The 26,325-nt window shown below is 38.9% G+C and overlaps 1 protein-coding gene across 1 annotated transcript in view; it reads left to right on the top strand.

The window, feature by feature from the left end:
* PLCE1 (phospholipase C epsilon 1) overlaps positions 1–25,940 on the top strand; it is a gene marked incomplete at its 5' end in the record, with an annotated part of 114,265 nt that extends 88,325 nt beyond the window's left edge. Inside the window, 17 exons of the mRNA XM_084210057.1 lie at positions 1,348–1,455; positions 1,866–1,982; positions 2,065–2,223; positions 3,236–3,359; positions 5,496–5,620; positions 6,267–6,384; positions 10,628–10,759; positions 11,952–12,242; positions 13,162–13,325; positions 14,214–14,475; positions 15,364–15,482; positions 16,640–16,768; positions 17,498–17,707; positions 19,551–19,712; positions 19,868–20,086; positions 20,731–20,921; positions 22,009–25,940. Of these exons, the coding sequence (XP_084066183.1) occupies positions 1,348–1,455; positions 1,866–1,982; positions 2,065–2,223; positions 3,236–3,359; positions 5,496–5,620; positions 6,267–6,384; positions 10,628–10,759; positions 11,952–12,242; positions 13,162–13,325; positions 14,214–14,475; positions 15,364–15,482; positions 16,640–16,768; positions 17,498–17,707; positions 19,551–19,712; positions 19,868–20,086; positions 20,731–20,889 (2,598 nt within the window). The 3' untranslated portion in view covers positions 20,890–20,921; positions 22,009–25,940. The remainder of the gene's footprint in view (positions 1–1,347; positions 1,456–1,865; positions 1,983–2,064; positions 2,224–3,235; positions 3,360–5,495; positions 5,621–6,266; positions 6,385–10,627; positions 10,760–11,951; positions 12,243–13,161; positions 13,326–14,213; positions 14,476–15,363; positions 15,483–16,639; positions 16,769–17,497; positions 17,708–19,550; positions 19,713–19,867; positions 20,087–20,730; positions 20,922–22,008) is intronic.
* Positions 25,941–26,325: the final 385 nt, after the last annotated feature.

Here is a 26,325-nt window from a genome sequence, read left to right as displayed (position 1 = left end):
ATATTTATTTGTATGTTTGTCTGTTTACAAAATGCTGGAGAAAGCATCAAACTTCCTGGCAGCAGTATTTTCATTATGCTGAGAGTTAATGACTCACCACTGAGAATGGACTAATCTGGTGTCCCCTGTGCTCCTTCACCTGGGGCTGTAGGCAGAGAGGTGAGGCTGTGTTAGGAAATCCTGAATAACACAAATGCACTGAGTAATGCAATTGCAGAGGTTCCTGTAGTAGCACTGCAGGGTATTGTGTTGGCAATAGATGGGAAGTGAGATAGAGATCAACTGCCTTCAAAGTTTGCATGATTAAGAAAAGCTTCTTCCTGTCCCTCAACTACTTGTTGCCAGCTGAAGGGGCACTGTGTTCTGGCTCAGTGTGTCTGGCTCTCACAGAAGTGGTGGAGTGCCAGCTGTGGACACAACTGTCTGAAATAAAATGATTCAGGTTTTGAGTAGAAGTAATTTTTTCTTTGTTCATGAATGGTTTTGCTGGAAATGGTTTTAATTTTTGGGATCTCTCTATTCAGTAAAATATTAGCTTGTAGTACAGATGACAGGCATGCTAAATACTGATCACAATAATAAGCTAGGTTGCCAAAAGATGGATTAGCTCATCTCTTCCTTCATCCTTCCTCTTTGCTTCCTTGGTTTTTCTAGCAATGGCTTTCTAAAATAAATAAATGAATAATAAAAAAAAGGATGAATGAATTAGTGGCTGTAAATAGCTTGATATAATTGATTAACATGGCCTGGCACATTTCCATTGTAACTGTACTCAGAGAAGTTTCTTAAGACTTCATTTTCAGACTATCTTTTATTTATAAAACTATACTCACAGAAGTTTCTAAGACTTCATTTTCAGACTATCTTTTATTTATAAAACTAGTAATAACACAAAAACCCAGCAAATTGCGGGTGCTTTCCTCATAAGTGGTCATGAGAACAACCTGAAATAAATTGCCATGTTGCTTTATAGCTATTTTTGCAGGTGGAAATATGGGAATGTTTCTCTCTATCAGAAAATTAAGCTATACAATAAGAACCACCTTCTGCAAACAGATTCCATGTGTCCTGTATGATACCATGAATTTCAAAGCTTTATGGTAATTCTCCCAAGAATATACATGCTTTGCCTAATTTTCCCAGTCTTTTTCAATGGGAAATAAGGAATTCATTTAGGGAATGCAGTTAGCTGAGGACTGCACATTCCATGGGCTGTTCACAGAGATTGCTCTTTCCAGCAATTTTGCTGAACCACTGGGCTTTCATTCAGCTCTGTAATGTCTGTCTTTGCTTTGATGACATGATACTGTAGTGTAGGTGTGCTTACACTGTTCAATTGCATTATAGGTTCTCTTACAAGGCTGCAGAAGTGTAGAATTGGACTGCTGGGATGGTGATGATGGGATGCCTATCATTTATCATGGGCACACTCTTACTACAAAGATCTCTTTTAAGGTATGCTGGTAATGCACGTAGAAACAAAAAAATGGGAAGTTATTTTTTTCTGTAACGAAAGGGAAAAAAATTGCCTACTAGAAAAATACAAATTCTAATGGGCTAAATTCTAATAGAATATAAACTATAGATTATGTCAGATATGAAATTCTCAGCGGTAAATATGCTTTCAAGTTAGTTTTTGTATCATATGTAGTGTAATTTTCTGTCTTTTTGTTGGTACCTAAGTAACAAAAGTAGGTGTTACCACTTGTGTTGTTACAAGATGCCAGCTTGCTTTGAAAGCTCAGCGTAGCCTCTTCCTTCTTACAGAGGAAAGCAGATGTCTCCCCTCTCAGCTAACAGTAGGTTGACTGAGAGCTGCAGAATGCTGCCATGTTCTTTCAATGGCCTCTCTGTGTCTCTGGCAGGAGGTGGTGGAAGCCATCGATCGCAACGCGTTCATCACCTCCGACATGCCGGTCATCATCTCCATAGAGAACCACTGCTCGCTGCCCCAGCAGCGCAAGATGGCCGAGATCTTCAAGGTAGGCCCTCCACTGTGCTCAGGTGTTCCCAGCACGAGCCCTGGCGTTTTCCCTCCTACATCACCTGTTCTTGATATTTCAGAATGTATTTGGAGAGAAGTTGGTGACAAAGTTTTTATTTGAGAGTGACTTTTCTGATGATCCCATGCTGCCTTCCCCTGGTCAACTGAGAAGAAAAATCCTGCTTAAAAACAAGAAGCTGAAAGCCCATCAAACACCAGTGGATATATTGAAACAAAAGGTATAGTCCTTCCTTAACAGCAAGCAGTGAGACCCAACTCTTGTTAAAAATAGCTCATTTGTGTTTGAAGTTTTTGCTAATCCCAATGTACAGCAGAATAATCTAATGCACATTCATGCTTGGAAAACTCACAGTGGATTGCAGTGCTTTCAAATAAGTAGACAGCGCATATAGTAAATTATAGCTACAGCTTAACTAAATTTTAATGTCTATTAATTTTATAAAACTTCATAATATTATGATTAACATCACATGCCCTGTGTGACAAACATAATTGATTTTTTTTCTCTGAGGTTTTAGCATTTACTATTCATGTTTATTGAAAAATAGTCATATGCATTGAGTATGTGTATGTATTTACAGTACGTAGTAATTTTTGGTAAAGTTCTGCTTTGTTTCTTTTTTCAAATTCAAGCCAGTCAAATACTTGATTTTTAATTGACTTTTTGTGGGAGACTCTGCTACTCAAATAGTGTTTATTCCCATGTGAGAATTTTTTTGATTTCTAAAATTTAGGGCTGCATTTCAAGTAGCCTCAGTCTAATAATGTCTGTGGTTAGTCAGCAGGTCAATTGAATCCTTGAAAACTAATTGCCATTACTCAAAATGTAAACACAATTGCATTAGACTTAAATTCGTGTTATCAGATGAGTAAATCACACTGATCATAGCAGTATGTTGATATTCTCCATCTTTTGAAAAAGTATTTAACGGTTTCTGAAACAGCGTATCTCAGACTGGAAAAAGGCAGTCTTGAATGATGTGCAACTTCGACATTTTTCCATAATTAATTAGGTTTCATATCTTATTAAGTGTTTTTCTTGCAGTACAAGTTCTCTTTATGTTCAAACCCCCAAAGTGGTATTTGACTGTGATCTGAACAATCTTACGTATTTCTGACTATATGTATATTTAGTGCTTTCATAGAAATAAAACAAGATACAAACATGAAAACTCTTTTTCTCTTCAAAAGTACTTAGCAATGATGTAGTAAGTGTTTCTGTTGTTGTAGGCTCACCAACTGGCACATTTGCAAGCACAGGCTAGCAATGGTGCTAGCAACCCCACACCTACCAATGAAGAGGAAGAAGATGAAGAGGATGAATATGACTATGACTATGAATCTCTCTCTGATGGTAACTATATTTGTTTCTTTCTTTGTTTGTTACAGTGCTTTTGTTAGAACTGTAGTAATAAGATGTGAATATTCTAGTTCAGGCATGAGCTGGGTAAGCAGTGTCCTTGTACGAGTCTGAAAAGGCTGAAATTCTTCAGCTGCTAAAGAAGAGGGGTGAGTTGGAAGCAGGTTTACTAAGTCATGAAGTGGTGGATTAAGAGAAGCACAGAATGTTACACGTTAGATCTAGCAGGTGCTCAGTAAAGCAAGTGGAAGATCAGTCTACAACACGTAAAATATTTGTTTGTGCAGCTGGTAGTAAACTTCTGGAATGTGCTGCCTTGAGAAATTGCAGAGCCAAATGGCATCTGCATATTAAAAAAAAATATTAGACAAATTCATGAAGAGATGTAAAAGCAGTTGTTATTGGTAGCAGTATTTGGTCCAACATCCCTATTACTCAGTGATTGTGGTTGTTGGGGTGGTGATTAGTGGCTGGTTGCTCTGTTGCCACTGTCAGAAAGCATTCTGGGCTAGATGGACAACTGGTCTGACGCTGCTGGGGATGTTCTCCTGAGTGAACAGTGAGGTGCTTCACTCACTGCGCTTTTCATTCTGCTGGGGACCCATATTAGTTCTAGGTGCCACGTTCAGAGAAGATGTAAGGCTCGAGCATGTCCTGCAGCACAGGGCTTCTTTCTAGGTGGTCTCTTGTTTACTTGCTCCTGTGTTTAGTGATTTTAAAAATAGTCACAAAATTAACAAATGCAGTTCAAGACTTGACACTGCTCGTGGAATAGCAATGTTATTTATGAGTTTGATGTCAATGCTGCCTTCAGTTGCATTTTGCCTGAAAGTTGGCCTAGCTGGCCACTTGAACATACTCCTTGGGAGCAACAGGGTGGAGATGCTGCAGATGTAAATTGCAGTGAAAACTCAAATCTTTGCTCACAGATTTACCAAGGAAATTTTACGAACTGATTGCAGTAAGTGACTTTTTAGCATTGTTCTAGTTAAGAGAAGGTTTGAAAAATCTGAAGCTAGCAAGAAACATATACACCTTCCAGTATGTGAAGGAATCTGCAGCATGGTTTACTACTTTATTACAATGATTATTCTTTGAAGTCTTTTAATTATCTTAATATTTTGTTAAAACTAATCTAAATAATGGTCTGTAAACTTTGTAAAAGAGATTTAGTTTTATTTTTCTTACTGATACATTTTTTTTGTGTAAGGCTAATAGTTTTACAACTGACACTTACTTTTCATTTCTCTGGCTCTAAATCTTAATTCCCTTTACTCTTATTCCCTCTCTGACTCGTTTCCCTGTAGCTGATGTCCTTAATGCTTCTCCTGCTCCTAACAGCCAGGAAGGTAAAAGCCACTTGGTTGAGCATTTTAACTGCATGAAATCAGCACTGCACCTTCAGCCTGTTCGATGTGACAGTGTGAATATATAATTTCTACTTCTTATTATAAATGCAAGCAGATATTCTTATATGGCTTTGTTAACTGGTCAGGAACTGTTAGAAGCCTGCATGTGTGACACTTGTTATGCATAAAAAGAATATGGTCAAAGCATCAGGATTATCAGGAATAAATTGAAACCATTCCTTTTGTGACAGCTGCAACATTTTCCATTTTCAAAACATTTTTTGCATCCAGAAGGACCACATCATTATTAGGTATACTGTTCTCTGAAAAATAAGTAGCTTTGAAGAAGTATTTCCAAAGATATAAAAAATACTTCTTCATGGTGAAAGTAAGGAGAGGAAAGCCAAAAATTGCTGTACAAAATGTTTTCATATTTGATGAGGTTAATTGTGCTTGATCTTTGGCATTATTTTGTCATTCAGGAATATCAGTTGTTTTCAGATGGCAACCTTAATTCATTGGATGGTTTGGTTGTAAAGATCTTCTGAGCACAAAAGGATGAGCTTTAAAGGAAAGGCAGTGTCTTAACCAAATGCAAGCATTAAATTTTTAAATAGAAGGTTACTACTAGGGGATGATGCTCTGACCAGTAAATGCATTATTTAGCATCTAATTATTCATATAAGATTCACAACACTGTCCACAAATATTGTTAATTCAAATTAAATTTCCAGTTGAAATTGTTTGGCTTTATGTTTATTAAAATCCCATTAATTTTTAGATAATATTCTTGAAGATCGACCTGAGAATAAATTATCAAGTGATAAACTGCAGTTTGAGTATAATGAAGAGACTGCCAAACGACTAAAGAAGGCTGATTGTGCTACTTACAATAATAAAGGAAAGGTAGTTCTACTTTTTTTCTCTTTCTTCTCAGCTGCACTTTTATATATAATCAGGTTCAAAAGGATTTGGACAGTTTAGGTAACTGAGACATCAGCTAGCAAATGCACTTTAATGAAGAGAAACGATAGACAGCATGGAAAGACACCAGAGCAAATAGCCTAAGTAGAACAAATGCTCAACATACTGTTCAAGAAAAGTCTTCAGAGTTTATATTATCTATAGGCTGCTTGGCTGAAAATTAATATTGATGGAACTGAAGATTTCATCTGACTCTTCAGCATCTTTATGCTTCAAAATAAGTTTAAAATACTGCTCTGTGATATCAGATAATCACAGCACCTCTTACTAAATCACCTGAAAAAAGAACCAGTGTATTGCTGTTTAGTGTACTGTAGATTCTTCTCAACATGGATGTGTTTTGTCTAAGTGTTTGTAGAACTGACTGAATAAGGCCTTTACACACTACTGCAGAATCAGTAACAGGTATTGATCAGAAATGTGCACATGGGAGGGATATTGTTAGATGAGAACAGAAAGCATGTAGGAAGAAAGAGATAAAATATTTTAAAGACATAAGTAAGATATGCAACAGTTCTTCTACATTCAGTAATACTATTATTAAATGTTCTTGGTATTTATCACTCAGGTTTACGACATGGAACTGGGTGAAGAATTCTATCTTCCACAGAATAAGAAGGAAAGCAGACAAATAGCCCCAGAGCTATCAGATCTTGTCATTTACTGTCAAGCAGTAAAGTTCCCGGGTGAGCACGCTGCCCTGTTTTATTGCTTTAAGCTTTCTAATTCCTGGAGACATTATGTTTATGTTTTGAATTAGTTTGAAGTAGTCGAGGAGGTTCGTTCTTCATGATTTGGTAGTCTTCATAACAGCAGCTCCTGGCTGAGAAGTAGTGTTCATAAATTATGTCAGTACATACTGTTTGTCATATTAAAATGTTTACAAAAGTGAAATTTGCCAGTCTTCACAACTTAGACAACTGCTTCATTGCCAAACGCAAGATGACAGAAAGCTTTATCTTAAGAGCTCTGAGTTTCCATGTAAGGACCTACTGAATTAAGAAGGAAAATATTCTTAGGACCTTGAAGGTAGAGTGTGTCACATTTCTTTAAGTGACCTCTGTTTAGTGTGTTTCACCTTTGACAGAGCTGCGTTTTCTGTTCTTTCCCAAGTGGAGAGGAGAGGAGCCATTTGCAGGGGTAAAGCACCTTTCCATAGGGTGAGTGAGGGCAGCTGCTTGCAGACTCTCACTCAGTCTTCATGGAAGCAGTTATGAAAATCAGAAAATCTTCTGTATAATAGGAAGGATAAATTTTGCAGAGAAAAGGAGAGGGAGCAACTAAAGAGATCACTGATAGGCACTTGTTCAGTACTGAAATACTGAAATATGAGGCTGGGTATATTTTGGCTCATACTATGTACATAAATACTTTTAAATTGAGAATTTATTGTTTATTGATATGTTTAATGTTTTGAATGAAAAATCTGTTCTTTAGTGGAATGGTTCTCTGTGGAAAAGTTAGCAATTCTGCCAAATCATGATCTTACACAAACAGAACTATAATCAGATTTGAGAAGCTAACCAAACATAAAATAGTGTCAAATAGGCAAGATAAACATGCTGAAAAATGGACAGACATTCTTTTATAATCTTTTATAACTTTAAAAATTGTAGGTGTCACTTGTAAAAATAATGACTTTTAAATATCCAAATCTGATACTCTTTTTTTAATGAAATCTGCAATGAGATATCTTTCAAGTCAAATATTTTCTTTTAAAGAAAGATATTCAAGATTAAGTGGGGATAGTTTGGGTTGTTTCAAGCATTTTGACACATAAAAAATTCTGATGTTCTAAGAAAACGTTGAAGTGTTTAATTTTTAATGTAATACTGGCTATTAAAGAAATGCCTGCTTTCCTTTTCATATCTCTTCCTCTTGCTTTCAAGCGATCATTAATAGAACAATTAAGAAGATTATCTCCTTTCACAGATGAACACATAAAGCTGTAGAAATTACTTTTCCCACAAAAATTGTTTCCTTTGAGACAAATACTGCCTCCTCTGAGGGAATGTAGACTTCCATGGCCACCATGCCACTGACTGGACTGTTCTGCTCAGCCAGAGGGCACAGGAGTGGTGCAGTGCCCTACCCAGTATTGCCCATGAATGATGGGAACAAGGCTGCTAGATCCATGACTCTAGCTCTAGTGCCTGTGGTCCTAACCAGCTCAGAAAATGCAGGAGTTTTGGAAACAGAGAGGGTAGAATTCAGGCCAGTGTCTGATCAATAGTGTAAATACTTTATTTCTTCTACCTTCATATAATTTTGTTCTGTGTTTACACTTATCTACGTCCCTGAATGTTAATCACTGATTTGTGACTATAAAAAAGGACAAGGACCATAATTTTCAGTTACCCTAACCTACTGGGCAACTCAGACTTCCCTAAGTGTTCCCTGGTCAAAACAGAATTTATCATGTGGAGAAAATAACATTTCTTGTTTATAAAACCTCTGGTAACAAGGAACCCACCATTGCTCTTGTTGCTGCTGTGCTCTTTGACCTTACAGTCCTTGCTTAACTTGAATTCCAGTGTGTTGGATATCATTACACCATTATCTGGGAGACTGGAGGTCTGTTCTCTTGGGTCACCCAAGCTGAGGGCAGTGGAGCACCCCTGAGCACTGCTAGTGGCACATGGCTCCTCGCCTTGGTGCTGAGATCCTTACACAATGAGTAGAGAAACTGAGTACACAAGTGCAGGATTTGCACACTCAGGTGGAGGGAGCAGGGAGCCACCTGCACTCACCAGCATGAAATTCAGTCACCATCTCCATCATATCAGATTACCTGCCCCTATAAGTATCACTTCTCAAGAAATTAAAGTGAACATAAAAAGGGGAACCCTGCATATAAAAATGCTGGAAATTCCCTTTTAAGGTCTGCAAACCTGCAGACTTTCTGTTGGTTGGAAATACATGGTGAGAAGGTGGCAATTACAGCTTAACCTGCTATGTTAGTATGGTGAGAGGGAGAAGGGCAGGGAAGCTTGCAATCCTCTGGATTAAGTCCAGAAGCAGTAAAGCACTGTGCTTATATCTCACACATGAGATGGGCACTGAATTCTGTCATTTGAAAAACAGGGGTTGTAGGGAAACACAAAACATTTACTCTGACACTGTGGTAGTACAATTGGATTTATGTTCAGTATGGTGGGATCTGAGCTGATCCTACCTTGACCAGAGAGTTGGACCAGATTACTTCCATATCCTTATCAACCTCTATTATTTTGTGATTTGATGATTCTGTGAAATCATCAAATTTCACAGAAAGCTTTATTTTGAAGTCAAGTTTAAATTGGAGTGGAAAATGGAGCTTGTGTGTGGGAAGAGATGTGTGACAAGCAAAGCATGGGAGAGACTGAAAGGAAGCTGCCAGCTGCAGTACCCCGAGGCCATCACACTGGCTGCCAGCCCTAGGGCTCTGCACTGCGCTCCCCTGATTTGTGAGGTTCGTTTGTTTCCTCAGTGACTGTCTCCACAACAGGACTTTGAAACTGGATCTTACTTGCCAAATCCATTTGATCCATTCAAAACTGGATTTAAATAGTGCTGGAAGCATACAGTGCATAACTCCTCATTCTTCAATTCAACTCATATTCCTGGATCCCAGTTTCTACCATCTTCTGTGGTTTATTGTGTATGCTTTGGCCCAAAGAGACAATACATCTCCAACGTGGAAAACATTCATATATGTTCTGAATTTTACTAACCCAAGCAGTTCCATTGAAACTGTGTGCATAATTTTAGTAAGTACGTGTACACATGCCATAGAGATTGAGAGCTGAAAATTTGCAGCTGTGGGCAGACTTCAATCCGAAGAGGCCAATGTATCCTCTTTGTGATTTACATTTTTATCTGAAATATTATTATTAAATCCAGAACTGTCTTTAGGCAGGTGTGAATTGATATGAATTAACATGGAAAGCTTTAGGGAGTCACAGGCATGTAACAGTGTGTTTGCTTTGTTACATTCTATATCACAAATACATCTTGGGTTTCTGAGAGCCTCCCACATCTCACTGCTGTGGGTGTCAGAATAATTATTGTGCACTTTAATTTTGATCTGCTTTGTGCTCTCTCCAAGCCAACAGAAAAAAAATTGACCTTAAGTGGGATTAAGTTTGTTTACTTCACCAGGATTCAGGTCATAACTTTAGATGATTATGTTTCTAGAATGCACAAGTTTGAATAATAGCTATACTAGAGCTTTCCAGCTCCACTCCTAGTACGTATTGGCCATTAAATATGTAATGGATTTTGCACACCTAACTGTACTTACCAACACTGAACTACAAATAACTAGAAGAAGAGGACTGTGAAAACATTTTTTGAAGTTAAAACTGCATTTGGAGATATAATATTTATTATATAATATCTTTAAATCATAATCTTGCATTTATTTAATTATGTAGGTATTGTAACCTAGATGAGTTCCATGATATTCACTACTGTACAGATTTATTGCTTCTGTAGAAAAGATTTTTATTTTTTAAAATTATTCCTAGGATGAATACATTGGGACTGTTACTGCAGATTTTTTTAGTATCACTTTGGATCATTTAGTAATTTGAGAGAAAGCCTTTACCTTCTTCAAGCCAAAAAGTAAAATGGAGAGATATATACAATTCTCTCTCTCACAGAGAGAGAATTGTATATTGTATTGTTTCATATGGGTTTCTATGTACATTATATAAATGCATACATATATGCATTATATATAAAACTGTACATAATATATACCTATATAAAAGTTTGTATATATTTAAAGATGTTAAAATTAAATTGTGGCGAAAAATACACTGCTGGTCCTGTGTGCTATATTACAGGAGTATTCATGCCTTCAAAAATAATGTAAAATATGGTGGAAAATGTCATGCCCTCTTGGTCATGTTTTTTGGCTCATTTGTTTTACATTTATGGGAACAGGCTTGTCAACTCTAAACCCATCTGGCTCTAGCAGAGGAAAAGAAAGAAAAAGCAGGAAGTCCATTTTTGGCAACAATCCTGGCAGGCTGAGCCCTGGAGAGTCAGCTGCTCTTGCCAAAGCATCTGGAAAAGGTAAAGTTAGCATCTTCTTTCACCAGTCACGTGGAATGACACTGTAATCCAACACATGTAGCAGACCAAGTTGTTAAAGATCAAATACTTTGCAATGTGTAAAACGTTAAACTCCGGAATGGTTTTTTGTTAGCACAGCAGCTATTACAGTACCACTATTACAACTGAAGTGGTGAGTGTGGAATATTAGAATTACTTGATCAGAAATATGATGACCCTAATTCATAAACAGTTCAAAACTAATGTACATTTTAAGTAACTTAAAGTTTATATTTTTTAAGATATAAGTGAATATTTTCAAAGTCCAAATGAAAGCCAGGACTGTTGGGCTGGTCCAGAAAAGCATTTGTATTGTCTGAAATAGAATTTAGTGGCCTGAAATTCAGCCAAGTCCAAATGCGTAAATGTGCAAATTAGACTCTGCAGGTGATTCAGTTTGTGAACCTGGAAATTGTGCCTCTGCCTATGAACAGATGTAAAGAAATACAGAGAAAGTACAGGAAAGGTTCTGGAGCAGGAGTAAGACCCAGATCCCCTGCCTTTCAAGTGAGTGCCATAAACAGATATTTTGAAATAATTTTCTGGCTCAAGGAGGGTTGTATTTCTTGCAGCCCAAGGGCATGACTGCAGCAGACAGGAGAGATTTCCTTCTAGAGGCCAGTGTCCTAAAAGTGAAGAAGTGTGGTGCCTAATTCTAAAGCATATAAGCATTTTGCTGCCTTTTTCCCCAAATTTTGCAGTCTCTGTAGACTGTCTGTTTGGAAAATTAGCAGATGGCTTTCAGTCTTGCCTTTCTTCCTCAGGTAAAATATATAAATGAGAAGAAGGGAATTTTATTCCTTAATTTAATTTTTTTATTCCTTAATTTAATTTTTTTATTCCTTAATTTTTAATTCCTTAATTTTTATTCCTTAATTTTTTTCTAAATGGCAAATGCCAGTTAGGTATATATTTATGAAAGCGCTTGTTAGCATATCTAATCATGGTATTATTTCAATACTTGGAAGCTGTGTTTCCTCTCAAGGATTCTTACTGTGTGAGGACTGTGACACTTGTCCTGAGTAGTGTCATTTTCCAGGATCATCTTTTTCTACCATAACCAAAGCAGACACACATACTCCACTAGAAAACTTTGGATTTTTGGAGCCTCTGGACCTGCAGCTGTACCTTGAGGGCACTGTTTATTTTCCAGGTCCTTTTGATGCGATGAGGCAGACTTGGGAAGATCCTTGCTCTCCTTACAACTCTCCAGCCTCCCTCAGTGCCATCATCAGGACTCCCAAGTGCTACCACATCTCGTCCCTGAACGAGAACGCTGCCAAGCGGCTCTGCAGGCGCTATTCCCAGAAGCTGATCCAGCACACCACCTGCCAGCTCCTGAGGACCTACCCCGCCGCCACGCGCATCGACTCCTCCAACCCCCACCCCCTCATCTTCTGGCTCCACGGCGTGCAGCTCGTGGCTCTGAACTACCAAACAGACGGTAAGGCTGCCCAAACCCAGGGTTTAATATGTTGGAGATGTGATAGGAGGCCTTATGTTGTGAATTTTCCCTGTTTACTTTTCCCTGCTCTCCCAAGGGGACCTTCCTGTCCCTGCACCCCAGCCGCAAGCAGGTTCATACCACAAGAGTCTGGTCCTTGAGAACAGTGACCTCAGAGTCCAGGAGCTTTATGCCAGTGCACCAGGTTCCCTGATAACCCAGAAGTGCCTGGACAGCAACATTTCCATTTTTATATTTATTTTATTGCTGAAGGTTGTTTTTTTTCTCCCAGTTCAAGTAGCTGTTATCCCTTTCTGATAATTTCAAGCATAAAAAGGTACTGAACTATTTTTCATTTAGAAGTGTTGCCTTGGATGCTTGTTTAATGTTGATAAAAACATTTTTTGAATATTTGCTATCCTATCTTGTGTTCCTTCACATTTTCCGTGGGGGATCCATTAGGTCATCTACAGTGCTCTACAGAACCTGGCATGAGCTCAGTTTGTTAGAGCATGGTGCTAACAACATCAGCCTTGTGTGTTTGATCCCCAGTGGGCCGTTCTCCTAAGAGCTGGACACGATGATCCTTGTGGGTCCCTTCCAACTCTGAATGTTCTGTGATTCTGTGATTCATTATGCAGTTCAGGGCACGTTCCTAGAAACTTACCAGAGGGCTGTTGTAGGCAAGCCCTACAGTTCAATAAAGACAATGGAAAGGAAGGAATTAACTGTTCTTAGAGTTTCGTGTAATTATTGGATAGATTGGACACAGAAATCACAGATAGTTCTGAAAACCAGGAATAGTACTTAACTAAAATAATTTTTAAAAAGATACTTCAAACATGGCTTGGTCTTCACTGCTGCAGTTTTTCCATTGTACAATTGCTCTCTGTCAGTTTTGGCTGCCTTCATTTTGCAGATCTTCCTCTGCAACTCAACGCAGCAATGTTTGAGGCTAACGGTGGCTGTGGATATGTTCTGAAACCTCCGGTTCTGTGGGATAAAAACTGTTCAATGTACCAGCATTTTTGTCCATTGGAAAGAGACGTTGATAATAAGGAGCCAGCTATATATTCTTTAACAGTAAGTACATGAAAAGGGAATTTCATACAGGCAAACAAAAGTAGACAATATGCAGCTACAGTCTTTAACCAGTATTACAGTCACGCTTCTAAATGAAGAGATTGAATCTTTAAATGTTGCTTCCAAAGGTCAGCCTAACTAACAGAAATTGGAGAGAAAGAACAAAGATTTGTCTTTATTTCATTGTATTGGCTGATTTGTATCCATAGTTACTTCCCCTGTTTCCTTAACAGTATTTGTTGAAACTCAGTCCTGAAAGCATTTTCCCTGGGACTATACAACTGTGTAAAATTACACATGTGCCTTGATGTTCTACACATTTTTGAACACTTGAAAAGCTGCACAAAAAGCCATTATGAAAAGCTGTACTGAATCTTGAAAAAATGGTTTTTTGTAAGTCATATAAAAAGATATATAATTCATGGATTTGTGGCCAAAAAAATGTACTTTCAGAAGCTAGTCCTTTCCAGGAAATGTGTCAGAAAAGTGAAATTCATAAGAATCAGAATTTTCCCAGCTGTGGTAATTGCACACTTAATTCTTGTGTTGTGTATGCCAAAGCAAGCCAGAGCTCAATGCCATCACCCCAGAGTAATGGAGAAGAAAGTGTAATCCTTTTTGACTGCATTACTGGTACATTCATTCTGGATTAATGTTCAGATGCCTTGAACAGTTGTATAGTGTATTTTTTCAGAGGAAAGTTACGAAAGCAGTGGTGTTGGGGGTGGGATGGTTGAGGGATCTCTGCTTTTGAACTTACTGCCCTGGCAATCACAAAAGCGAGTGTTGTAAAACCGTGCTTAGGGCTGTGCTGAGCAGTATCTAGCTCAGGATCACGGCAGCACAGGGATTACTCCACTAACAGTTCTCTGTGCTCCTCGGCTGCAGATCGTGTCTGGCCAGAACGTTTGCCCCAGCAACAGCACGGGCAGCCCCTGCATCGAGATCGACGTGCTGGGGATGCCCCTGGACAGCTGCCACTTCCGCACGAAGCCCATCCACCGCAACACCCTGAACCCCATGTGGAACGAGCAGTTCCTGTTCCGGGTTCACTTCGAGGATCTGGTCTTTCTGCGCTTCGCCGTCGTTGAAAACAACAGCTCGGCTGTCACAGCGCAGAGGATCATTCCCCTGAAAGCGCTCAAGAGAGGTGCGCTAGAGCTCCTGCCGGCACCCTGAGCCAGAGTGCTCCTCCAGCACATTCCTGGGCTGAATCCTTCCAGAGGGAAATTTTTAATCAGTTGCATTTTTCTAGAGGAGACAGGGAGCAAATACCAGACAGCACACCACAGCCTGGCAGTACAGTGCTGATCTGAGACTCCAGGGAGCTGGCAGCTGCCCCAGGGGCTTGTAAAAGGTCTGATCGTGTGCTGTTGAGGAGGCAGGGCCATGTGGTACACACCTGCTCTGTTCTGGAGGGTGCTCCTGAAGCTGTGTTCACCAGGGGACTGGCTGCTCCCTTAGGAAGCTTGCAGGGGTTTCACTCCTGCCTTGTCCTGTGCCCAAGAAACTGCTGCAACAGCTGATCACCATGCAGAGGGAAATTGCACTTCTCACAGCCACGGCTGGAGGAGAGTCTGAGAAAGGGTGAAAAAAAGTGAGAGCTCAGGAAACATCATTAATTGTGTGACAGCTGGGGGAGAGAGTTTCCATGTTGCCAGTAGCTCTTTTACACTTGCTTTGTGCCACTTTAGTGTCACACAACTGTCCGGGTTGGCATGTGAGGAGATTTGGCCATACACATGCGATTTCCAATGAGAATTTGACCTTGCTTCATTCATGTTCTGATATTTAGATATTTTATGTATGACTGTATTGAATATTATGGTAAAACAAAGGCAGGTTGCTCTATGAGCCACTCAGCAGTAGGATTTGTGTTACCCCGTTGTCTAGTGTTAATGCAGTGTTATTAGAGTGCTTCAAATCTTACCTGTGTGGTAAAGTGTAGCTATAAAAACAGTGAATTGGAGTTTTCCATTTATGAGACTTGTGTCCTAGGATGTGGCAAAGTATTTACAGAAGGATTTTTCCTCTTTAGGCTACAGACATGTCCAGCTCCATAACCTGCACAATGAGACATTAGAAATTTCCAGTTTGTTCATAAACAGTCGGAGAATGGAAGAAAGTCCCTCTGGAAACACTCTGCCTGCATCTATGGTAATTTATTTTTTTGTTTGTGTGTGTGAATTACCTGTATTCTTCGTTTAATAACTACTATGATGTGAAGATTTATAGGGCCAGAGTGTTCAAAGATGTTAGCCCTCAAACCTGCACATTCTTCAGACATACCTTGATGCCTTTTTTTTTCCCCTTTTTCTTTGATGGAAGTAAGGTTATCCCACCTGGATAAAACCATGGGAAGATAAATCTTTTCAAAGTCTGGCTCCTCTGCTGTATTTAGGTTTAGAACAAGAAATGTTCTCGACTGGGGGGGTGTGGATGACCCCTCAGGTTCAGTGCAGCCTCATGCATTCATTCCTTCGTGCATGAATTGTAAGCAAAGCATTTGAAACAAAACAAAAAAAAAAAAAAAAAAAAAAGAGGATGCAAATTACCAACAACTTTGAAATAATGAGAATAAAATAGATTTCTGTTACAAGAAAAGATGAACTCTGTAGTTCCATAAATACATACAGATTTATATGTGTGTGCACATCCATATGCTTATATGTGCAAGTATGTATACATATGTACAGGTATCTGCATATCTAAAAATATGCATGAATAGATGTGATTTTTGTTTAAAAGCCCTTACTGTTAGGTTACCTGGGTTTCTTGTGTTTTGGCAACTTTAAGCATGTATTTTATCATTTTGCTGACTCCTAAAGTGTCAGCTCCTTCTGTGCTCCTGTGTGTGCAGCAGATGTGTTACAGATATTGCCTCCTGTGAATACATGCCAAACTTGTATCTTGGTGAATTACTAGGGTAGGAAGGAAGAACAAATAGTTTGGAGGTTAAAACAAAGCTATTGCTTTTCATCCAGTAATCTATATGCTGAATCCAAATATCAGAGCTCAGCTAGAATGGGGAATGAGTGGTGGAGATTGGCCCTGTGTCCAGTGGTAGTTTATGTATTCCCACTGGAAAACTTCCTTTTTCTCTTCAGGTTCAAGATACGATGGAGGCTTTTGGAGGGTTTGTTGGGATTTTTTAGATGCCTCAATCTGTAGTGTAAGGAAGAGCCATGTATGAACTGAACAGCTTTGCTTTGTCAATACACTCACAACCTGTGTGTACAGTTTCTTTTAAGCAACCTAGAAATAACATAGCTGTGTAAAAATGTCCAGTAACCTGTTGAATGTTGTCTGAACAGTTGTTTAGCCTGGGAGAAAGGAAAGCTGCTGTGACTTACAAAGTGACTGTTCACGGAATTCCAGGCCCAGAGCCTTTCACTGTTTTCAGTGTAAGTGCGGGGACCACGGCTGCACAGCTGCTCCATCAGGTGAGCTTCCTGCTGAATGCAGACTCTCCATGGCCAGAATCCACACTAACATCCTGCTGCACCCCTGTCTCCCTGCACTTCTCACACATCATCCCAGCAAGGGGTGCTCTTAGAAATGCATTGCTGTGGAATTAATTACAGAGCAGACACAGAATATAAGCAGTGGAATTTTCCCAATCTAGGCTTCAGAGAATGGGTTTCTAGTCTTAGGATATATTCCCTATTAGTATTTTAATATTTGGGCATATGCAGATGAGAAAAACAACATCTCTAGTCAATGGGTGCTGTGGGTTCTGCTTACAACAAAGGCAGACATTTCTGCACAATTCTTTGAACTGAGGCACTGTAGGAACAGAGAGTAAAAGTTAGAGGGCTAAGTTCATGAGTAGAAAAACCAGTTAACTCAGCAGGGATTGTTATTCTAGCAGTGGGAAAAGACTGTACTGTCCTGGGATTATGAATAAATTTTCTGGCCAGCCAAAAAGGACCGAAATAAGCTTAAATAGTACTGCCTTGTCTGGAATTGCTGAACTGCTTGGCTGGGCTAAAGAGAACAGGACATTACCCTGGAGTAAAATATCTGAATAATAAATAGCACATCAGAAATCCTGCCTGCACTGTCAGAATAGTTACTGATTCTCAAAGCTTCCTTATTCATTCTCATTTATAACTACTAATTATGCAGTGTTTATATTTAGCATTCTAATTGTTGTGTGTTGTCTGTCTTAGCTCTTGGCTACCATAAAAGGCACCGAGTCATGTGCTGCAGACTATTTTCTGATGGAAGAGAAAAGTTTTATATCAAAAGAAAAGAGTGAATGCAAAAAACCACCATTTCAGAGAGTGATTGGTCCTGAAGAAGGACTAGTGCAGCTTTTGAACAGTTGGTTCCCAGAAGAAGGATATGTTGGAAGAATTATCTTTAAAACTCGAGAGGAAGTAAGTCTGTTTTAGATAAATTATTATTTACAAAAGTAGCTAAAAATAGTTCTTAGGACCATGAAACAAAAGGGTGTAGTATTTGTTTCATTACTTGGTGAGTAATGCCAGTACTGTGTGCATTATTTAAAAACAAACTTGACTCTTGTGAGAAGCACAACTGGGCTTTCTTTATACACCTGTGTGACACCAGCTGGACCTCCCTCAGCTCCAGTATCAGCTGTGTGGTGTTTATTCATGATGGCTCAGTCACCAGTCCAATGGCTCTGTTTGGAGTGATAGTTCTAATTTAATGCAATCTAGATTATGCCATGATAGGAAGTTAATGCAAAGATAATACTTAATACCAAAGGATCATAGTAGAACTTCAGAAAGCCACCATCAGTTTAGATGGCAGCAACTTACCATCTGTCTAGAAAAATATAAAATAATTTTAATATTAAAGAATAAGTCTAAAACCCTCAAAGGATGATTATCAATTATAGGCTAAAATTATTAAATAGGTGGTTTCTTTTAATTTAAAGGAGGACGATTACTTCAGTTTATACTATGAGCAAAGCATCTATAGCTTAAAATATGCTAGTGCCCAGGCTTGTGAGACAGAGACAAAAAAAGCAGGAGAAAGACACTTAATGATCCCATTTTCAGAGGCACTTTCTTCGGTCAGTTAGGCAAATAAAAACACTTGCTTACTACGCAGATTTTATACACACACACACACACACACACACACACATATTTATGTATGACAGAGGTGCTCTGCTATATTTTAAACTGAAAAAAAAATGTATTTTTGCTTACTTTGACAGGACTTTTGATAAAGCTTCAATCTGACAAATTGCTATTATTTTACACAAGTCCATATTTTGTTTCCTTTATATCTAATCTATATATATCTAATATATAGTTTCCTTTATATCTAATCTTTGGAACAAAAATAACAAGGTAGAAATTTGTTTGTAGAAATAGTAGCCTACTGAATTCCACTGGCTGCAGTACTGCCTCTGTCAGTGTATGCTGCCACATGTGTCCTGCCAAGCCCCATTCCTTCAGAAAATGGGAAAAATCTGCCTTAGCTCATATGAAAATTATGCTGTTGTTCTGTCTTGTTATATGAGTACCTCAAAGCATTATCCATAATTTTGAGCCATTCTGCTGACAGCAGCACCTCAGAGCTTGAGCTGCAAGGAAAGGAAGCTGCAAATCTGACTGGAAAAACAAGGAGCAGGTCCAGTGACAGGGTGCAATACACAGCCCATATTTACAGCTTATGAATCCAAGCGGTGTTCCAAGCCTTGGACAGAAATGCATTCCCTGAGAGAAGGTTCAGGGAGGAATTCTGTCTAAAATCTGCAGTAGTCATTGAAAAGGGAGAGAGAAACACGCAGCCTTCCTCTTGCTCCACACCACAGGAAAATGTTCACTCAGATTCTGGCTCTCTACATTCTTTTGACTTCAGTGCAGGGACAGGAAAGAAAAGAACCCTTTCCACCATCTCCCATCGTACTGGCACCATTACATGACAAAACATAATTTTGTATACATAAGGGAAAGATTTAAGGGACCATTTTTGTGAAATAGGATGCTATGCAAACATCTCCATTCCTCACCTACTATGAAAGGTATTTCAGATACCGATTTTTGAAAACATGGGTATTTACTAGCATTATTATTATTTATTATTAGCAATAGTGGTTTGTCAAACCTCTCTTAGAATGCATTTAACAAAATGGAGCCAAGGCAACCACAGTCTCCAATTTCCATGTAATAAAACCCTTGTGTGACCACCAGCTATTAGTTACCTCTCTTAAGTAAATGAATTTGTCTGTCATTTTCTCTGTAGAATTTAAATGAGAGAAATGTCTTTCAAGAAGCAAAGGAAGAAGCAGCCATCAGCTCTGAGGATGACAGCTTCTTTGTTCAGGTACATGATGTCTCCCCAGAGCAACCACGCACCGTGATCAAAGCTCCACGCCTCAGCACGGCTCAGGATGTCATACAGCAGGTAAGGGTGTGTGCCCACCTCAGCATGTGGGCTGGAAGTTGGTTTCAAACATGCTACGGTGGGATTTGTTCTCAGCACTAGCTGAAGAATTGGTTTTGTAACCTGAATCTGAGGGAATGCCTTGTTTTTTGTTTTGTTTTTCTGCCTTTAAACAGACTCTCTGCAAAGCCAAATACTCCTACAGCATTTTGAGCAATCCAAACCCAAGTGATTATGTGCTCTTGGAAGAGGTGGCTAAAGAACCAGCAAACAAAAAGTCTTCAACATCTAAACCATCTCAGAGGATTCTTTCTGATCAGGAGTGTGTGTTTCAGGCCCAAAGCAAGTGGAAGGGAGCAGGAAAATTTATCCTTAAGCTCAAAGAACAGGTTCAGGTAAAAGATGCAAAACTCTGCAGCAGATGTTACAGATGGTGTGTGATCAGCTCAATGGGAACCTGCTTTCCATGCAAGGGGGACACAATGGGCATGAAGGCAGGTGGAGAGGACAGACTACAGCAAAAAGCAACTTTCCCCTTTTCCCTGAACCTCCCTTACTTATTCCTTTGCAAAACTGCATCAGTTACATTCAGCAATACGATTCCCTCACAGCCTGCAAATCCAGAGCAACCTTTATCTGCTACCAGCTTTCTGTTTCTCAAAACCGTCTGGCTGTGCGTGCCATAATAAAGGACCATTCAAATGGTCAGACCTTAAAAGCTGCTGGAATAAAGTCCCCTTTATTCCTGGCCAGTGAAAAAGTTGTTCTGTTGCTTTATCTCAGGCTTTAAAAAATGGCAAGAATGAAGTACATGCCTCCTGGGAGAAGGAGTTGCGTTCTCCTTCCCGGCAAACACCACCAATCCACAGCTGCTGTTGCTTTAAAGTAACTGAATTATAAGCACAGATTACCAAATTTGCTAAACATATCTTTAACAATGCGTAATTTTTAATTAATTTATTCAGAACAATCAGAAGGAAGTGCCTGGGTGAAAGCGCAGCTGTTAAACCACCTCTATGATATTTTTTAATTTTTACAGGCAGCACGAGATGACAAGAGGAAAGGCATCTCGTTCACCAGTGAACTGAAGAAGCTGACCAAGTCGAGTAAGCAGTACCGGGGCTTTGTGTCGGACAGTGCCCAGGGCAGGGAGGAGAGAGCCGCCTGCGCCCTGGCCTTCAGTGACATCATGGAATAGTCCCGGCTGCTGCCGCCGCAGGGCCCGCCCAGGTACGAGACACCGAGCCCAGCTCAGGGCAGGCTTTCAGTGCAGCATTCCCAGAGGAGTCCTGCTTCCAAGCTGTAGCTGAGCAAACCAAGTGAGGTGCAAGGACTGACAGGATGATCCATAAAAGCCTCAGACACTGGCATGCACAGGCATGATGCCATCAGGAAGGTCTCTGAGTGAACCAGAGTGGTGGAGTTTCACCCACTCTCTCTGTCCACTTAATCCAAAATGTTGCATCCCAGTTGATTTTGCGGTACTCATTTTTCTCAACAATTGTGCTCAAATAGCAATGCTCTGTTACTCTTTTGCTCTGAGCCACAGCAAATGGAAGTGAGCAGAAGAGCTTTTATTGTTTTTTGTTATGTCCAGATAATAAAATCATCAGGATTGGTGATCTCTTTTTTAGCTAGAACAAGTTTGTAATGTTACTTTCTGTGTGTGGAAATTTTGCCAGAAATGTTTAAACATTTACACTATCCTTTCTGTATCTCTTCAATTTCTTCCATCTTGCTTGACTTCAAACAACTGAAATACACAACAGAGACTGTCCCATTTATATGGAGATAGTAAGTGCCACTTGCCCAGCGCTGTACACTAACCAGACACTTGCACAGTGCTACTACAGCACTGTGACAGCTGCTGGGAAGTTGCAGCTCATTGCAAACGAAGAAGAAATCTTTTTCAGTGTTGATAATCCCACCTCACAGATGGCCAATTTAAGATTTTTTTTTTCTGCATATATCTAATTATTAAAGCATTATTTGACATGCACTATAATGCTGCTGCTAAGTCACTAAATTGACAGAATTTAAGCACTGTTTGCATTTGCAAAGTATTTCAAATAGGAAGGGATTAATTTGATAGCTTATTTCTATGCTGCTATAAACCCCCTAATGCGTTAAAACAATCTGAATTCAAGGAAAGAAAAGTAAATTATGGGAAAATCAGAGTCACTTTCCCTCTTCTGCATTTGGCTGGGTTTTTGTTTTGCTGGGGTTTTGTTTTGTTGTGTTGTCTTGTTTGGTTTTTTTTTTCCTTTTTTTTCCTGAAACCCCAATGTGGAATTTACATGACTGAATCCTTCTGCAGTGCCTTTGAAGGATCCTGCTGCGGACTGAACTGGTCAGAATTGTGTGCCCTGTGCTACAGATGCTTAATCCAGGCAATGCAGCTGGATTAACATCTAGACTCTGGGAATCCTAAATGGGATGCTGTAGATGGGAAAGATGTCTGTCAGCTCTTGGAAGATTCCTCTCTTCCTGTTTCTTCACATCTGCAGATTCTCCATAGGCGGATGGAGAAGTTTTCTTGGACTGTATGTTGTAAACAAACACGTGTCATCACCCTCCCCTTTTTAAACACAAGATAATTTTAGCTTGTTGCCTCTAAGGAATCAGAAGGCAGAGAACCAGAGTGGTCTTTTATGTGTATTATATTAAAATAACGCACTTTTACCTGACGATTACTGTTAAACACTGTGTTAAGTGATTGTAAAGAGATTTAAATATACTGTAATTTCCCTGGCATATCTGTTTAACTTCGGTGAATATACACAAAACACTCAAAATTATTTATGGTTTATCTACATTAACAAAATAATGTACAATAGCTGAGTACACCTTACTGGTAGTGAGACCTTGGCAAGGAACAAACTTTTCTTCTTATAAATTTTAGTTTTCCAGGCTTGTGTTTAAAGAAAGAATATTTATTATCATGTTTCAAAATACATGCCATTGTATAGTATATTTATCATATACTACTTTTTAGAAAATGCAGATATTTTTTTTATCTTTCTCTGGATTTAGAGGAAAAAATATTAGAACTTTTCTGGTTCTTTCTTTTCAGCACAAGATGTTTAATACCCAGTACTGACCAAATTCAAAACAATGCATTGATAAGTGTAATTAACATTTCAAAATTTTGAATTCAAACCACATTTTTCCATGTAGTCAGAAACTGTCTTTTTACTTGTCTGTAAAACCCAGAGAGTATAAAGAACTTTACACTCTAACTCTTGACAATTTTGTTTACATAGAAACACTGTTGTGAAGTTTTACGTGTGCTGAATTCATCTTTTGTAACCTAAGTTAGTTATGGTAATCTTTTTTTTTTGCCCTCCATGGGAGTTACTGATGTGTTTAGTTATTTAAAATAATCCATTAGAGGGGCACAAATTAAACAACTGCTGCCATCAGCCATCCCTTTCATCTCCCACTAGAAATGTGTCTGTGGGGAACAAACTGCTCTGCATATGGTTTCACTAGAGCAAATCCTGAACAGAGGGAAGAAGTTACACTCAGAAGTCTCAGGACAGCTAATGCTGCCACCCCTCCCCCACAATGAATAAGTGAAATAAAACAAAGTTATTAACTGGCATATAAACAAGCAGACAGAACCTGCATTCTGTCACCAGAAACTATGAAGTCTTTCACTATACCCTACAGAAAATGCCTATAAAGTAGCCATTTACCAAAGCAAGAAAGTGCCCTCTTGAGGTCACTTCCAGCTCTCAGAAAAAATAACCACAGACATACAAAAAAGTCAAATTTCTCAGTGGCATATCCTCACAGAGGCCATGCACTTCCCACTGCTCATCTTTCACAGCATTAAAGTTTTGAACTTATGTACCAAAGCAGCGTTTTCCCAATCAGCCACATGACCCAGCTCAAGCCCCCAGCCAGCTCAGGCTGTCACGCACTGCCAGGTCCAGCAGCAGCAGCCCCTGTGAGGGACATGTGCTCCCTCCCCAGCCTGCCCAAGGGAAAGACTGAGCCCCAGCAAAATGGTAAGTGACAACTTACACACAGGTCTATATGCATAGTTTGCTTTGGAATACTTTGGAATTACTGGGAAATACATCAACCTGCTGCACAATTCAACTTACGCAACCATTTTTTAAAATGTAAGCTTCATTCTCTGTTATTTTAACACAGTAGCAGTTTGATGTCACTGAGAAATTTTTCCTCTTGGTGTTTTTATGGCATTTTAAAAACACTTAATGCCCTGTTGTTTGCCCTTACCCGTTTAGCTTTTTCTTTTTTGTTGGTGTGGTTTTTTTTTGGTTTTTTTTTATCTTTAGAAGCTCTGAGAAGTCTAACTTAGTATCACCTGTTGTATCACAGTAGGCTGGCAGACACCCTTGCTAATTAGTTCGATTCAATACAGAAAGTTCTTATACCCATGTACCCATGTTGTCATCCCCTAGTGCTTTTCTGTCACATAGGTATTAAAAAAAAAAAAGGGGGAAGGAAAGGGGATATCAGTTGTCATATCATATTGTGCACCACAGGCCTAACACTAGCCTAAGTCTTGTGGACATTTAAAATCAGCAGTTTTGTACTATTTCTGCTAACAATTTTTTTAGCTGTTGGAATAACTTACTGATATAAGTATCTTCATCATCAATCACAGTAAAAAACCTCCTTTGTCTGTTCTTTATCACAGTGAAAGAGAACAGCAAAATATTTGGTTTTTAATTTAAAAACCCTAACTTTGTAGGCCTGTAGACATCTGGAACTGTGTAAGACTGAACCTGTTCCAGTATTTTCATTCAAATACATGCATCACTTTAAATCAAGTTTAGGTATTGGTAAATATCCAGGTAAACTTTTCTTGGTGAAACATGATACACTTTGGGGTGAATTTGGGAAAGAATTGCAGCGCCCTTCCTCCTGCTGGTTGCAAATAGTGGAAATACAATACCACTTGAAGCATTAAAGAGCAAGAGGGAGTTATTAATGTTTGTGAAAGCCCAGTTAAAGAGCTTTCATGTGCTAAGTTGTTACACTAATAGGAATGTTTATTCTGTTTAGCCACAGATTTTATTTCTGCAGGAATCTGTCCACACATTCCTATGACAAAACTGACAAAGTAACTTTGTCTTTTTCCATGCTTTTGGCTGAGTATGTACATCAATTAGGAAAATACATTCATTTTTACATTACAAACTATTTACAGGAAGCAGCTTCCAGGATAAAGTTTGAAAGAAAGGAATGTAAATAATCAACATCTTCCAGAAACATGCAGTCTCTGAGCAGTAGCAGGCCTTGCACTGCACACTCTTCAGGTGGAAAGCTCTTGCTTCTCCTGCTCCATTGCCTATTGGCAAAAACACAGAAGTATTTTATTCTGTACTATTTAAAAACTGCTCCTTTTCTACCAGTTTCTTACCCTTTCCTGTGCAGCACGTGGTGCTTGCAGCATGTGACTGTAAGAGCCAAAAGCTGAGCAGTCCCAGCTCCTGTGTGCGTGCAGAGCTCTCTGCTTGTAGGAACTGGGGCACTCCAGGAGCTGCTTCCTCTACCGCCCCAAGGGCTTCCTGGTTCTGTCTCACTGACCCCAGAAGAGCAGTCAGAACACTAAAAAATACTATCTCAGTTTTGGGGTTTTTAAGGCTAGTGCCACTGTTTTCCTTGCTTACAAATATTACTAGGTGAGGTGTCTGAATAGCTGCTTTTAGGAAGGTGTCTGCTTCTAGAACTCACAGGCTTTCAAGAATTAAACACTTCAACATGGAAATACCCAAATATTTCAAGAACACTTTCTCTTATATTCATAGTTTATTTCCAAAAAGAGAAAACTTTCCTGGTAGCTTCAGAGGCTAAGTCTGCAGCTTCTGAAACTCAACTGTCTGTTCTGCTCTTCAAATGCTTCAATTAACATCTGGTTCTTAATCACTGTCTGTTACTATTCCACTGTAAAACTCAGTTTACTTTTAGGGTAGCCCACTAAATGTACCAATGGTGGCAATTTTTTCCTGTCTGTGATAAATATTTTGTAACTTAAATAGTGATAGGCATTTGGCAGAGTTAGCAAATTAAACACAAAAATAAATAGCAGTAAATAGATTTTGCTCCGGTAGATGTATAAGCTCTTTCAGAATGACTTGTACAGTTGTCTTCCTCTGCCTCTTCAAGCATGTCAAAATATTCTAACAAAGCATCATCACTATGTGCCAGTCTTTATATGTTTGGGAACTATGTAAAATGAACAATTTTAACAGTGACTTTTCCACCTGGACTGTTTTCTCTCTGCTGACTTGAATAAAATGTATTTGTATATGTTGTAAAAAAATAAATGGTTTAAGATGTTGAATCTTTGTTTTTGCCTTCCTGAACTGACAAAGGTACTGACAAATGGCCCCCTTGGAATTTTGCAGAATTTAAATCACATCTGTATTTGCAAACACATAACAACTAAAGTAAAAAGAACTACTCAGAATGAATGGGAATGGCAGCCTAAGCAGACAGAAACATGTACAACCACCGGTATTATGCATGCAGGTTTGTAGTCCACATAGTAAATATAATATAATACATAGGTATTTTATATGTATAATATAATACATAGGTATTTTCTAATCTTTTAAAACACAGATGTCTGTTCTAAAAATGTTTGTAAAACTAT

Source organism: Fringilla coelebs (genome assembly GCF_963513975.1).
Source record: "Fringilla coelebs genome assembly, chromosome: 8".
Taxonomy (NCBI): domain Eukaryota; kingdom Metazoa; phylum Chordata; class Aves; order Passeriformes; family Fringillidae; genus Fringilla; species Fringilla coelebs.
Note: the sequence above shows the minus strand (reverse complement) of the source record. Positions and strands in the feature narration are given on the sequence as shown.